At 33.6% G+C, this 17,163-nt stretch overlaps 1 protein-coding gene across 2 annotated transcripts; it reads right to left on the bottom strand.

The window, feature by feature from the left end:
• Positions 1–1,235: 1,235 nt before the first annotated feature.
• LOC139685773 (plasminogen receptor (KT)) lies at positions 1,236–16,264 on the bottom strand. Of its 2 annotated transcripts, none has more exons than XM_071582881.1 (5): positions 16,202–16,264; positions 15,463–15,571; positions 14,532–14,662; positions 9,796–9,905; positions 1,236–8,262 (listed from the first exon to the last, which is right to left on the bottom strand). In XM_071582881.1, exons 2-5 carry the CDS (start codon positions 15,541–15,543, stop codon positions 8,123–8,125), a joined length of 462 nt encoding a protein of 153 aa, XP_071438982.1. In that variant the 5' UTR covers positions 15,544–15,571; positions 16,202–16,264; the 3' UTR covers positions 1,236–8,122. The 2 variants fall into 2 exon arrangements, with proteins under 2 accessions (XP_071438982.1, XP_071438981.1); XM_071582880.1 differs by having other exon boundaries at positions 16,153–16,259.
• Between the last annotated feature and the right edge of the window lie 899 nt (positions 16,265–17,163).

Genomic DNA, 17,163 nt, shown 5'->3' with positions numbered 1-17,163 from the left:
AAGGGGATAACTAAATACATAAAGCACAAAGAAAGAATCAAAAAGATTGCGTTTCCAGAGGAAAAAATTTATTGTTGTTGACTAGTTTCGCTACACTGTAGCATCATCTGGACTGATTTCAAGTTCACACTCATATATACCTTGTCAGTGGGTGGGGTAGTGCGGGAGATGATGGAGAGGGGGGGCAAACCCACCCTGGTTTCCTTCTTCCTTCCCCCCCTTATCCACCCACTAACAATATATATTTGAGTGTGAACTTCTTGTATACAGTCCAGATGATGCTTAAGTGAAGCAAAACTAATCAACAGTAATAAATTCTTTCCTGTGGAAATGCTAAGTCTTTGATTCTTTCTTCGTGCTTTACACATGGATTTCCCGTTAGTATCAGCCATCTCTCTAACTAAACACATGCTAAGTTTATATATATATTTTCAATACTTAAAGACCTAAACTACGAGGGTCATCCGGAAAGTAGTACCCGTTCGTGCCGCATGAAGTGCTGACGACGCGAGTAGCCGCTGGACGAGGTCAGATAGCTTCAGTGGCTTGTCTGCCTTCTCTGAGCCAAGTTGCGTGACGCTAGCATTGCCTGTGTTGTTTCTGTGATTGTTTACAATGTTTAAAAAAATTGAGAACGCCGCCAGTTGTGAAGTGAGGGCAGTGATTAAATTCCTCAATGCAAGAAACGTTCGCCCATGTGATATTCATCGCCAATTAAAGGAGGTGTATGGAGACAATGTAATGGACGAGTCGTCTGTTCGGCGGTGGTGTCGCAACTTCAACATGGGGAGGGGGAACACACACGACGATGAGCGTTCGGGGAGACCGTCTGTCATTACAGACCAACTGGTGAGCTCAGTTGACGAATTCGTGAGGAACGATCGGCGCGTCACAATTGATGACATCTGTGAGCATTTTCCCAATGTTTCTCGAACAATTGTTCATGAAATTGTTAAACACCATCTGCATTATGCAAAAATTTGTGCAAGATGGGTCCCTCGCGTATCTCAATGAGCTGGCGGCGAAGGACTATGCAGCAGGAATACAGAAACTTGTCACACGTTATGACAAATGCCTTAATTTGCTTGGAGATTATGTTGAGAAGTAGTTTAAAGTATCCTCTTTCAAATAAAATTTTTTATGTTTGTTAATATTTACTTTTGTCTTTTTATTTCACGAACGGGTAATACTTTCCGGATGACCCTCGTATAAAGAGGGGAGTAAATAACAAATGCTAATGTCCAATGGTTTATTGCCTTCCGACACGCCATATTTCCTCCAATAACTATTTATATATAACAACTTTGTAATTATTTAGATTCATCAAGAATACATCAATTACAAAAAACTTTAATATCACACACCCATTAAGTTTTCACAAAGAATATGGCTGCTATACATTCCTTTGCTGACATTATAATAATAATTCAGTACTCTGCAACCAAGACAACCAGTTTTATAATAACCATGGAATACGAAGGCTAAAACAACATGCAGATTTTTGCCTACTGGAAATATTAAGATGAAAATTTCAACTGGAAAAAGTTTCATTCAACAAGAAAGATAATACACTGAGAATCTGGGGCTGAATACCTTTTATACTGTTAGGAAATCTGCCACCATGAAGACATTGTTTGAAAAATTTCAGTAATGCTATCAACTCAAGTGATTACAATGCACATAGTTATACAAAAATGCCAGAAAAACTTCAAGCAGAAACCATTTGCACCTTTGAGTATGCCAAGAAAATATAATACAATCTTTACCCCTAGTGTGCCTGATGAAAAGATTTGTTGGAATGAAAGAAGAGTCATTCAATAATAAAATGCATCAACCATAGGAAAATACTGAAGGAGTGCATACACATCCAATGAAGCATGCACATGCAAACAAACTGTGCTCTCACCAATTTTTTGTTCCATAAAATTTAGCCATGAATATGAAATATTGTGCCATATTTTTTTAGATGTGAATATTTTGCTTTACAAGCCATTTTTGAGGTTTTATGCCTTTAAATGATACACTTCCAAACTAGATCACTGAATTAGGAGCATTGTACCAGACTTTTGGAATTTTTCTTTTGCCCTTGATAAGTGATCATCAGGAATAAATTATTTCAGAGGACTAAAAACTTTCTTACCCAGACTCAAATGGAACAATAATTTCACTTTTTCACAAAATACCCACAAAGGAACGACGAAGTTAATTTTCCTGTGCCATTTAAAGCCCTGCCTAGGAGATTTTCTGCTATGTCCTGAATTTAATAGCAGTTTAAATTTTTTCTAATGGATTATAAAATGTTCACTAGCCCGAGCTTCATGCTTTTAAAATAATGGTGATCACTTACCTAATAGTGTTCACCTACTGAGGTAAGTGCAGCTCTCCCATCATGTTCCTCCCCAAGAAATAATTCAAAATCACATTCATTTTGATATTTTAGTCACAGCTGGTCCTTCTAAAGCATATGTCATATTCTTTCAGTAGTTAAGCCTAATTTAATGGCATAATGAGTTTTTAACTCAAATTTACATTCATCTGCACAATGCTAAAACTTCGTTTAAATCTGAATTTAATTACTCAATATATTCCCTAAGTTTTTCCAACCATCTGCTCCGGAATGCAAAATATTTAATGTCAAATTCTCTTGTTGTGTCAATTACAATGTAGAAATTGATATCTGGTACAAAATGCTATACTTATTATGTAAACATTCTGAGGATGTTATTCCGTGAGGTATATTTTAAACATTCAAAATGTATACATTACATTAAAAGTTCTCATGATAGTAGGCATCATAGACACCATAAAAATGTCTCTATTCATCATTAAATATGTACCAATCTTTTTTCACTAATTTCTATATTCCTTCATTGGTGATTTATTCAACAGCCCATATAGAATCCGGACTGATAAAAAATGTAATTCTTACTACCACAAAAAATTTCAAAAATGAGTTTTACAAGTTTTAGTAATTTGAGATTTCTTCAACAAGAATAATATCTTAACAAGACCAACATTTTTTTTGGTTATCAATATCGTTAAAGGCATATATATCTGAACCAGTAAAATGTAACTATTTCATGATTATTTCATCTACAAAAAACATTTCACTGTTACTCATGGAATAATACAGGGTACAGCAATTTAACTTCCTTTTTTATAAAGCAAAACCCCTTTAAAAAAGGAGGTCATGTTGCCACACCTTGTATGTGGTTTATAACAAATGCACATCCCTATGAGTCACCATATTCAACCATAATCAATCATGCACCATGTAAAATGAAAATTCACAGAGAAATCACATTTACTGAATCCCAAAGACATTAAATTTATGCAATATAAGAGCAGAGGGCAAAGACATTTGGCCAATACTGAAAATTCAATAACATGCCTACTTCATACATATCAAAGAAGTTTGACGAGTACCATTCCAATAATGTGTGTAGCTATCTAGCAAATTATTGTAACTTCAGAAAGAATATATAAAATAAATCATCACCCTTGGCAAAGGATAAAATTCTTTACAGTTAAATTTGAGAGTAAAGAATTGCTATCCCCACAAATGAGATCTAATAATTTAATTCCAAAGCATTAGCAAATTAATTTTTTATTTATTTGTGATGTGGTGCAATATAAATATTTATGGGGAAAAATACAAACTGAGCCCATTCAGTTATCCAGAAAACTGCATGATATCAATTAATTACAAATATTTTAATAATGGGATTAAAAAATAAGGAAACCTACCTGCATCAAACACTCCTGGGCAATCCCACAAGAAACCATGAAGGAATTGATTGTACATACTGCATTCATGTAAATTGCTGCTAAAATCCAAATAAATTAAGATTTTTCTGAACATGTTGATCCGGAGAAAGATGACTCATGTCCTATCCCAAGCAATTGTTCCAGTACATTACCTTAAATCTGTAAGTTAAGATGTGCTTTGTGCCAATGAGTGAAGTTTTTGAAATAATTTTTTCACTATGACATAATAGGAGAATATTTATTCTAAAAACTACTAAAGCAACTCATAGTATACATGCATTCAATTTTAATGTTAAAACGATTGAAAATTATAATTTTAGCATAATATATTTTGAAATAATATAGGCACTCAAAATATGCATGCAAGCAAACACCACATTAGCAATAACACCCCTCCAAAACATCAGTCAAATTAATTAAAACTCAAGACATTAAGTTGTAAATTCAAAAACACAACAACCAGTTATCAAGGAAAATAAATGCATGACAGTTACACGCTGAAGCTTATGTATTTCATGGTCTAGGAAATATTGTCTCTTATTGCTGAAGCAATACCAACAATGATCACAATATGATTTGGAAGTGTAAAAACCTGATGAAAATAGATATTCAAAACATTACAAATATCAACAACCATTGAAATTCACAATGAGTTCATTTAACAATTATAAGAAGACAAGAACTAACAACCTCATATTTACATCACCATAATCTTGGCCCTCACTTTCAACATTTAGAGGTAATCATATATTAACAACTACATTAAAGTAGTGATGAGCTCATTATAAGAACAGAATACAAAGAATGTTGCCATAAAACAAATCATTTTACTCACTTTATTAAACTTTTAGATAATAATTTCCCTTTATTGCACAAGCTTCTTCATCATTACTATCATAAAATTATCGTCCTTCCAGAGAAATCTCAAAAAGGGCTTTGTTGAAAGAATGTCAATTCAAAAACACTCACTTGTTTAATCCAATAAAAATCGTAGGACATTACAACTATTTAAGACTTCACTCAACCTCCAAAGATCAAAATGATCTGACTTCACTGAAATGAGTAACTGAGTGTCACCAACTTTCCAATGACAACATTGTTGTTCTAAGAGAACAAAACCAGCTACTCCTTATCTGTCATAAACTACTTTCAGATGTCACAGAAAGAAGACAACTAAAAACAACTAACAAATCATAATTGACTGCCCTGCCAATGTGCTGGTTGCAGTCATCTCTACAACAAATGCATTCATTCTTTTAATCATTTCACAAAACCATATCTCAACCACCTATCCCTTCCTCTACATATTACAAAGAACCTGACTTAATTTGTTTTATTAATACTTGTGTCATAAAAAATGTCAACATGGAAAATGCACATTTTCAATTCATCTACAGAAAAACTCCTCATTTCACTAGATTGTATCTCAAATTCACTGACTTATAAAAATGAAAGAAGAACCTACATTATAACACCTTCACCCAATAAGATGATTGAAGGTGTAAGTAGCCACAATTATAGCCATACTACCTTTCCAATATGCTTTAGTTATCCTTATTACAGGATACTGCACAGTTTGTTATAATATCATATGTATATTCTCAGAAGAAAAAAATATAATTATGTCATGTTAATTTGAAACTTTATGCAGGAATATTATCGCCTTATTTATAATCAATGCTTTTTAGCTGAGCAGAATCACATCAATTAATTTTACTTTTAATACAGTTATTACATTTAATATTTAATTGTGGGTCATAACCCATCAATGAATTTATTTCCGATGCAGCAGATGCTAATAACCTCTTGTGGACTACCCAGATGGCCAAAACAATAATTCAGAATCTTCAGGTTTCAATGATACTGATAGAGTGTAAATCATAAAAAAATGACGAATCAAGTCAGATGCGATGAAGGCTTATTCCACCACCGCCAAAGTTATCAACCCAAAAGTTGGTTTGATAGGTGAGGGTAGAGCTTGTGTAGTACTAAACTCAATGGCATGTGTAATTTACACCCAGGGTAAGGAAGCCAATTACTTCTACAGTGCCAGCTAAGGTTTCCCACGTGGATATGGCACTAAAAAAAAATCACACAGCTGAAAGTTCACTGTGTATATTATAAATACAGTTAAAAATGACAGACTACTATTATCCCATGATGTACTCGCTCAACTCATATCAAATTGTAACAGTAATTTTTAGCAATGAAGATGCATTATTTCACTAAAAATTCAATGTTGCCAATGCATGTGATGCATACCATACATGCTAGGTAATTTAAAAAAAAAGAAGTTTCTCACAATTGCAATACAAGCCACAAGTTAGTTGGGCTATCTTCCTGAAATTACCACAGCATCATCAACTAAACAAATGAAAGTTAAGTCTTAATTGGAGTGTTAAATTTCAATATAGGGAAATAACAATGCCAAGCACTGACAGTAATCTGTTCTAGACGACCTTTTTCTGAGTAACATGATAGAATTTGATTAATTTACAGCAATATCACCTATTTACTTTCAATTATCAACAAACACTTTCTTTAATATACAATGTATCACACAGACTATGAGAACACAACAAATGTACTGCTGTTTTAATATTAATGACAATTAATGCAATAGTGAAAACAGAAACTACAAAAAAATTAAATTAAGAATAAATTATGAAAAGTTTATCAGGTATAATGATAACCACAGCAAATTATAAAATTTCAAAGCCAAACTTGAACAAAATATATGGAAATCATGTACTGAAGAGTCTGGCTAAAATATTATCATAACAAGTTTCAAGACTACTACTAAGGCTTTGATAATTTTTGCAATGGAGAATCATAACATTTTCAAATTCCAAATGATGTAAAACTACGAATATATAAACATGAAAAATAGGCACATCAACAAATGCATTTATCAGATAAAATAAAAAGGAGCAAATAAATTATGCAAGAATATGCTAAGCAGGCACTGCGCCATGAACCTAGATGAAAACTCAAAACTTTCAACTGAAAATTACAATATGACAATTTTTAAGCACAGAATTCACACAATTTGATCTGTTTATTTTTGAGGCAAAAGAACTTCTAATTCCAAAAGCGATGGCATGCAAACTGGGTGTCGACAATTTCAGTAGCTCATCTATGGTCGTCAAAAAAATAAGATTAATGGAAGAGCCAGAAAATAACAAACTTGATTTAAATAATGCTCATTATGAACCAGCCACCCTTTCTTACAACTTGATTAAATTTTAACAGTCAAACAATTCCCAAAAATTCTCCTAACCTTGGGTAGAGCATTTTTCAAACGACTCTAATTCAAAATATTGTATTAAATATTATTCATAGAGGAAGCCATTAGTGAAATGATTAATTTCAAGTTAATGAAAAATATGGAATGTTCTCTTAACTTTACTTCATAAACTGGAATTGACCACCCAGACAATATTATGGGTACTATTCTGTTCAACATGAAACTCTGCAATGAACTCTTTCTGATATTAGCTAAGGCCTGTTTTGTGCATAATATCACATTTCCAAAAAGAAATATATGCTAGATATCCAATATACATGTATATTAAGTTCCAGATGCAGCCTAACAATTAAATAGACTACAAATAGAAAATAAATGGAGAAATATAATTTCTACATTTCCTATTACATAATTATTGTATTACTCATATGCTAACTGCACTACATATACTGCTTCCATTCTGCTAATTAGCTAAAAAGAGCTCATCACTGCTTCAACTCAACAACCATTAAATACATAAATAATTTTTCATAAGGTTATTGCTCTGTGCAGTTTCAAATATTCACAAACCATCATAATATTATTTCAATGAGTCACATGACTATCACCAAGGAATCAAGTTAATTTAAAATCCAAGCATCAACAGAATATACTTTCCCAAAAAACATTTGGAAAAACATCACCTCTAATTAAGACAAAAAGATGCCAAGACATACATGTATGGCACTAAATTTTAAAATAAATATAAAAAATAAATGTACACAATGCAACCCTCTTTAACACCTCTAAATAAAAGCATGTAACCTAACATTACTGTAGAGTTACCATTGAACAATATGTGTTCAACATTAATACCCATAACACATGTATAATGCATACTCAAACGTAAAAATGTTATCATTACACAATGTGATAGTTATGTAAATTAAATTACCACAAGGTAAGTTTCTAAATGAGTTACAAGTGCCCTTGAGGCAATGTCAAGTTAAAATAATTAACTGTAAATTATATTGATTAATTGAACACAAATAAACTAGTAGGTTATTCAAATTACTCTTTAAAAAGCATAAATAACCTGGAGTTGGTAGGTGAAAATCAAAGAGTGATTCACAAGGGAGGCACAGAAGGGTGCAACTTCTTATTCTCCTCCATCTTCAGTCTTGCTTGATCAATACTTGAGGCAGTAGGAAGCCCACATGGTAACTCCAGTAGATCTGTCTCAAATTGAATAATGTTTTCAGCCTCACCTGTAACGCAGGCATGAAAACATAAGGACGTGACAATTAGGTACAAGGATAGAAAAAAGATTATTTATACTTAAGGGTTTAAAAATGATTCAGTTATTACTAAATGGCTACTACTTAACTACTTTTATTATTACTTTCAAGGCATTGAGAAACTGTGGTGACAACAAAAGCATGATAGGTGATACAACTCAGATGAACAATTTTTTAATCGATCTATGCCCAGGCATGTCTAGCTATAACAATCAGAAACAATGCAGCACGTATGAAAATTTGAAGAATGGCGCAATGAACCATTAGAAGGAGGTTTTACATGGTGCATAATTAATTTGAGAGTCAACACGGTCAGGAGAGCTGTTTAACATGCCCTCTATAATTTTATAAACAGACATAGGACCAGAACAATATTTGACATACGAATCTAAAAGTACTTAATAGTCGGAGGTCTGACAGGCAGTTAACACTCTGCCAAATAGGATCACCAAAATGTCAAGAGTAGTTTGATAGGCATACACCGGCATATGACCCCAGAGAAAAATTTCAATGGGATTTCATTATAAATAAAATATTATCAATAGAAAATACTGTGCAATAACTTGAACCAGTTTTGCACATCTTCATTTTTTCAGTATAAAAGAACATATTAAGTGAAAAGACTATTGAAAAAAAATCATCTAATGCAAGCAAAAACTCTTAAAAAGTATTGCTAGAACTGTGGGATGCCAGTAAACGGAAAATACCATTGAGATGTCGCAAAATCATCATTCCTTTTTTTAAAACATTTACTGTTTGGAATTCAAACTTATAAATTGAAAATCTTAGTCCCACATATTTTGCCAAAAGTCCTCAAATGTCAGGTAATACACTATTTCATCCCCTGGAATATCATCATACGAATTAAGTACATATCTTTTTCATTAATAAAAATCAAATGTCCACATATGACATTCTTAAGCATACATTGACTTTTTAGGGTAATAGGTATGCCATGTATTGAGAGCAAAGTTTTCAAGTGACAAAAAAACACACAAAAAATAAAATAGCCCATAATTACACAATATAATCTCAAATCTAATGTTTTTGCTAACACAAAACACACTCCAGGACATATTAGATATTCCCCAAAGTCTACTTGGTTACTACCAAATTTTTCAAACCTGCTGACATGAACACAGGCACATGACTGCCTTATGCACACACCCTCTTCCACAGCATTAAAGGACTTTTTTTAAGCACAGCACAAAGCTTTTACATGAAGTGAAATCTGAAATATACTTATAATTCAATTTATTCACATTCCCAACGGGTAGGTACTGACCAGTCAGAAATATTTGGTGACTAGTCAATGTGTATATTTTTAGGACTGACATAAAAACCAACTCATGCCTCACTTGAGACTTTTCTTTCATTGATAATAATTTTTTTTACCATGCCACTGTGAGAAGTAGGCTGTTAACTTCACATGACTTAGGCACAGCTTCAAAGAATGAAATTGTGAAAAGAATTGGGAAAAATACCAGTAATGAGCATAATTACCTCTAATTCGATGTAGCTTATTTCCATATGCCATGTCTGCCTGGTAGCCTACAATGAATGAGAGTGGTAGAAGGGGAGCCAAAACTCCCGGTTTGCGTGCACGGCGATATCTGCAATATCAAAGGTCATAGTTCATTAATATTAAGAGCATACAACTTGGAAAAAGTTATTACAACATGCACATGGTGATGGTCAATCTCAATTTTATATATTATATAATTATCAATTTTTTTGATTAGTCTAAAACCATTGTTATGCTTAGCCTTTCCTTGTATTCTATATGCAATTTTTTAAAATAATTTTTATCATATTCACCAGGGAACAAATTATATAGTAAATTTGAAACATTTTAACACAAAACAAAAAAAGAAACTGCCAACAAATGTCAAGGGAAGGAATTCTAACAGGGAGGGCATTGAACCTAAGATTTCAACATTGGTTGAAGTGGGTTTCACTCTACAGAGGACAACAAAACACTATTATTAGGTACATCATCTTATTACATTTTAATTAATATAACCACATTCTCAGGGTGACAATATTATGATGATGCTTGAGCGTTGAAACTGGTTGTACGTGAATAAAAGACAGTGGAAAGACACATTGTATTCTTCATTTAATTACTTTATCTTTGATGAATCAATTAAAATACTCTCAATAACACAGTGGAACCTTGTACATTGAGCATAATTCATTCTGCAACCTTTCTCATAAAGTGAAGCAACTTTTCCCACTTTAAATTGTGTAAAATATGATAATGCATTCCATGCGGGAAAAATAAAAATAATTTGGGTTTATTCAAAGGAAATTATATATGCATTGGTTAGTATCGTGGATGACCATATTTTCTACTATCGTGGAATGAACCAACCTGGAATACAAAATCAATTTGTAAACAAAAAGAATCAAAATAATTAGTTTCTTATTTAAGATATATTCCTAATTCTTTTTTACTAGAAAGCTGTTTACTAAAAAAAGTTTCCAAAAACTCCCTCATCACATTTAGCCTGCTATTCTGGACTTGACAATTCTTGAAGCCTTATGGAGTTTCTGATAAAAAAGTAGGGGTTTAATTTTCACATTGCTACAAAACAGCAATGTGAGACTGCCTTTCATTGGATCACGGTCAGGCATTCATTTTCTCTTGCTGTTACTTGTACATAGTATATTGGTTCACTTTGGTATCTTCTTCCAGGACAGACCAAGCTCATCACAATTAAACCTCTTGCGGCAGGTAATCCTCAGAATCTCCATGCTTCTTGAAGTCATGGGTAAAGTTCCCTGTGGCCCTTGAGTCACATTGCCTTACCAGGTCTCACAAAGCCGTGGATACCGGTTCTACACAAACTTCTTGAACCACAAACAGCTTCCCTGAAATAGTTCTTCAGCTGTTGATGATCCTGGCATCTTCTAAACAAGGTCAGGAAAATCACAAATGATATTCTCGTTAATAGTGCTGCATTGCAATTGCTTTTCATTTATCCATACGAGAAGCAACCTTCCAACACAGTTGAAAATACATAACTATGGTGTTGATATTTTTGTCACTACTTTTGACACATCTATCTCCTTAATTTTTTCGTTGTTCTTGAGGACAGGGTAAATCACTAATGTAGGCCAATTGTATGCGAGTACTAGATCATCCGTGCACATACCTTGCTCTTGCTTTTCCATTATTTTACTTATAATATCTGTTATTTATATTCTCTTATGGCTGTCCTCTGGCAGCTTTTTTTCAGGGACATTTTTAAAGCTATGCAAAACAAAATCAAATAACATGTTGGAATGTATTGAAATGGAAGAAGTGACCTTATGATTCCACACAAACTTTATAAACACACAACCTAGGTTTCAACGTTGGACATCATAACCAGGTAGTTCCTACAGAACGCATTGACGGAATAGTCAATATATAATAAATAGTCAAAATTTGATGTGGTTAGAGTGATCCGCTAAATATACTGGGTAAATCGGATGAAACTCTAAAGAAAGGTTAATGGAGCATAAAGCTTACGTAAAGAATAGGAGCATAATATCCCTCTTTGCTAAGCTCCATATAGAAAACGAACACATAATTGACTTTGAAACTGAAATTCTCCATATTCAAAATAAAGGGCATACACTGGGAGCATTGGAACAATTAAAAATTTAAAAAAAGAGTCCATTTCAAGGACAAACTTCTTAATGAAATTTAGTATCCCTTCCACTCCCCTTCCTAGACCTACCACTCTTTCACATTCAGTGATCCCCACAGGGGGTATCCCCTGAAGGCATGAACCATGAAGTTATGCTTGAGACAAATTTCATTATATCTGAAGGCAATCTAAACTAAGATTTTAGCGGAATGAGTGCTAAATACAAATTGAAGTCAGAGGCATATGACACATTTGGAAATTGCCCTCTACTTGTTATGCTAAACAAAGTTCGAGTCATTATGAGCAAAATATTTTTGCTCCTAATATAAATAACCCACTATGTGAGATGCTCTTAAAGCAAGGCATTTAAGTTTTTATTAATATTCTTTTTATTGATTCAACACAGAATATTGTCACATTAAGTCTTAACATATTATTATAACTTTCATTAACATAGCATTATTTATCATGAAAATTAATACAAATTGGGAATAAACAGTTCTATGAGCATCATTTTTGTACAAACAGTGTTGAGATAATTTTCACCAGGTAATGAATTCAGTAATGTAAATTTAACATAGACAGGACATAATGAAAAAATATTTAGGAAACCTCAAGTTTCTTTACTTTACATAGCACACTAAGTCCATTTTTCAATTTATTAAAAATAATATCAAGCTTCCACCTTCCTCACTAAGCTCATGTATGTCCTCTATATGTATTTCAATTACTTTTCCCAAAACCTATAGCCAATTAAAAATATTTTTGCTCGGTGTGTTTTCATGCTTAAATGAAAGTCACTATGACCTTTTTCCTTCTCCTGGCTGAGTAAGAACTTTTAAAATACACCGTACCTTAATTTATGTCAATGTATGAATTTTTTCCGGGTTATCTTTCCCTCTAGTGTTGCTCATTGATTTTTCTGGTATTAGATGAAATATAGCCGCTGAACCCCACCTATTGGCAAAAGAATCAGAGCACTTTCTATGCGTCTCTATCCCATTTCCCAATACCTGTATCTATAAGAATGTATTTTCTCCAGCAGATGGGTTTTTGTATTTGCATGTGTATATATCTGTGGGTCTCTATCTACATAATTTTAATTTTTATATAAAAACAGATAGACAGGCTATGGGAAAATTACAACGAGAAACTATTCAGACAGGCTATCACAAACTGCCAAGAACAGCAACAAATGTAGTTACTGGTATTTGAACATTTTTCTTTTCTATTTGATATTTTTTTTCTCAGATTTTCTAAATATGGAATGGATTTTTTGCATCAAAATCCATTTCCACGACTTATTTCTCCCCTTCACATTTACATAATTTGGATGGTATTAATGTGCTATACCCATTTTGATGTTTTTGGCATTTCCAAGTTATCTAAGTCTTCTGCGCTCCGCTAAGCGGCCATAAATAGGAACATTTTTTCATTGTCGCATGTTTTTTAATAATAGAGTTGCAGAAAGGCTCAAGTTTGGGGAAATTGTGAATGAAGACATGAGATGTATCAGAGTCAATTACAATGATATAATAAGAAAATTTAAGTAACCTAGTTGTTTCATTTGAATTGAAATATCTTTCAATTTGCCCACAGTCTAATAACCCAAAATATCAACTCATTGAGTTTAAAAATTACATTACTATATTTTTCATCGTTACAAAAATTGTAAGGAGGCAAAAATATTTGGAACTGGTTTATGAGAACAAGAAAAGGTGACTCCCTCAAACCAGTTTTGTTGGTTTAAGCAAATGACACATGAACCCACGGAAACCCATTTATACCACTGGTTGTATTGAACAACTATTTCTAACCTACTAAACCTAATTTGCAATTTTCTAGTAACTTTTGAAGTTTTCTGGCTACATTTCAAACTCTGTCAACAGCAACAATAAAATTAATTAATAATAATAATCATCCCTCTCAGGCATTGCATCTACCATTTTGTTTTACAGAAGCTGCTATGATTTAGTATTGTGCAATTTTTCTTTTTACTGCAATACATAACCACAGCAATCTGCCTGAGATGAGGTTAGAGCTCTCCTAATAGAAGACTATTAAACATTTTAAATTTACATCAATGCTGTGGGGCTTTCCTTTCCCAGGCTGACTGTGGTTTCCCATAAAGACATGGTACCGGGGAACCAAATGGTTTGTAGTAGCTGAGATTGCTCAGTGGTATCTTCTGACAATGAATTTAAGCTTTCTGATAGTGCATCCCAGCTATCTAACCATTGAACGACCACACCCATTTACTGCAGAAATGGGTATGAAATGGGATGTTTTAGTTTCATATTATTTAGCCCCATGTTATAGTCTCTCATATATAGTTGCCATTTGTTCCTAATTATAAAAACTCGATAATCTGGAAAAATTGGAGGCATTTCATTGCTGTGTAATGCAATGTTCTCTATCCCTACTCCCATCACATTTCACTTCCAATGGCAGTTTTTAAATAGAATGATTAATTATGTCAAAGAAAACAATTTTAATTTTATTGATAACTATAAAAATATCTACATTGATATCAAGGCAGAATTAAATTACATTCAATATTTAATGCCACACCAAGAACTAAATTATCAATTTAATACTTACCCAGCAACCATTCCTAGAGCTGCTAAAACGTAGAATGATCCAAGCCAATACAGCAGCTCTCTTGCCCTTGCAATCTGCATTGACATCAACCTTTCACGCATTTGATTCTGCATTTGTATCTGTCGCTCCACCTTCAAGATAATATAGCTTTTGGGTCAAGACAACTGCACTGGAGAAAATTTCATTACATGTATAACATATGACGAGTATAAGAACACAGATGTAACAGATTTACACACTATGCCTGATGATTAACAAAATACGGTTCCCCATTACTGAATTCATGTTGTATAATGGCCAAACTGATACCTAAGCTCCGAGTGTTTACTTGAAAGACCCATGATAATAGCCGAAGTAACATCCCAAGACATTAACCTCGACTTTAAAAATCCTACACATCCCGCTCAAAATATTTAAGTGGCAATATAAAAATGCCGAAAAAGCTAACATCGAAGCGCCCAGGTAAACGTTAAATTGAAGGGGGTTTTTCGCGGAACCATTATCCGTTTACATTTTAGAAGAAAAACTTTTATATCATTGAAGATGTAACGACGGACGAAAAACTGAAAACGCAGGCCGTAATAATAATTTATCACATACCTTACACTACTAATGGGAAATTTTGGAGATAACTGAAAAAATCTAAGATTGTCTATAAAAATACTGTCGGTGAAAAAGGGACGATAGAATGCCAACACTAAACTCTAGGCTTGGAATACTAGAGCCCTCTGAAAAAGTGGTGCTTGGATATAAGTGAACATGCAACCAAACTCCATGAAAGGAAACATTCAATAAAAAATAGGAATAATACTAAATGATATTTACCACACATATGTATACTTATCGTTAAAAAATTTATACCATAAGAGCAAAGTAATACAAATTTACAGCCAAACCGTATCTACAACTACACATGCCCCAATCAACTTACGGTTATTTTATTCATTTCTGCGATAAATTCTTGATTTTTTGGCAGGTGTTCTTCTGCGTCAGTCCTAAATACGTTCCCCATTTTAACTCAACAGATTATTGCACATTACCTGCAATAAACGGCAATGAAAAATTTAAATAAAACGAAGTCTTTGGTCATTCAAAACTGTCGAGCATCATTTAACATCCATGCGGTCTACGTCACAACATTGTAAATGAAATGCAGCAAGTTAATTGAAATATAGATAAACCAACAGAAAACTATACGAAAATGATAATGAAACAAAATCCATATGCATATAAAACTCCTAAGAGCCCACCGTCTAGCTACCACTATTTGTCATGGCGAAAAACCCTAAATATATTAGATCGCAAAATGCCAATGCCTTGGCACAGCAAATAAAATGTGAAATTTTTAATGAGAAACAACCCAATAATAATTTCAATTCAAATTGACGACAGGAAATTCTAAATTTTTGTGATTAACATTACTCCAGAACCCATAGCGAACCTATAACTTTATATTTCCTAAAATATAGAAAAATATCCCTTCTATGAAAATACACAAGATAATTCTGTGAAGGTCCATCTGACCCGTTTATAAAGTCTCGCAGCTGTTGCAATGAGGAGAAATAAAATCAAAATATCAAGTTATGATAAACGAGAAAAAAAATAAGCATGAAAATCATACCGATAAAACGTCTCCCGAAATCTCTACGGAAATTCAACAATATCCAAACCTTATTAAACGCAGAATGCCATCAACATGCTTTAACCTCACTCGCGACTTCTCAACGATCAACACCGCCCCTTCTCTAGCAACGTAAACTTCGCCCATACGTATGACATTGGGCCACTAAGAGCAAAGTGCGAATCATGGCGCCATGTGGAAAACTAAAGAGTGATGCAGCTTATGGCGCAAAGTACAAACAGAATGAAAAAATAAACATCGAAAGAGAAAGTTGTAAAGAAATATTTGCCTACTTTGAAGCAAATTTCACATCTAAGCATAGTTCAAAATATGCGCATTGTCTCCCAAAGCTATATTTCCCCCAAAGTAATACAAAAATAGATATTGTTCTTGTAGTGGTAATTCTTCTCTTGAAATACGAGAGAAACGATACGAAATACCAACCATCATCCAACCAGTTAAGAATCAGGCGTTATCTGATAATTGAAAGAGACTTTTATTGGAGAATTTCAAGTTCTATTGAACAAAAAATTAAAAGTTGCCATATATTTTGGCTTTTTTACTAAAACAAGCATCAACAGTATTTCCGTGATCGCAAATAGTATTAGATAGGCATAGTCATAGATAATCAATCCGAGATAAGCCAAAGAGCGACCCAGCAAGCCGGACAACGAATGACCAAAGAGCTGGCTGCACTGGTGGACTACGCGACGTACTGGAACTCCATCCCTCTAGATTACCTTAGATGGCTTCCGCATGGGAAGTCCAAGAATTGTGACCTGCATGATGTGACCATTAGTAGGGTGAAGCTTAGAGCACTAGCCAATGGCGACCACACCCGCTCCACTGGTCCGAGATTCATATTTAAGACCGTTCGACTTCGAATGAGAGGTTTTTAGAGGATTTGCTAAGGATCTTTGCCATTGCCCCCGCTCGCAACTCCGAGACCTGCAAACGAATAACTTGAACGATCGTTAGTGGGCGAATGGTTCCACCATCACCACCCAAGGA

Source organism: Hetaerina americana, unplaced genomic scaffold (assembly GCF_022747635.1).
Source record: "Hetaerina americana unplaced genomic scaffold, ioHetAmer1.1.p SCAF_12, whole genome shotgun sequence".
Classification (NCBI taxonomy): Eukaryota; Metazoa; Arthropoda; class Insecta; order Odonata; family Calopterygidae; genus Hetaerina; species Hetaerina americana.
This window is presented reverse-complemented; position numbering and strand designations above follow the sequence as displayed.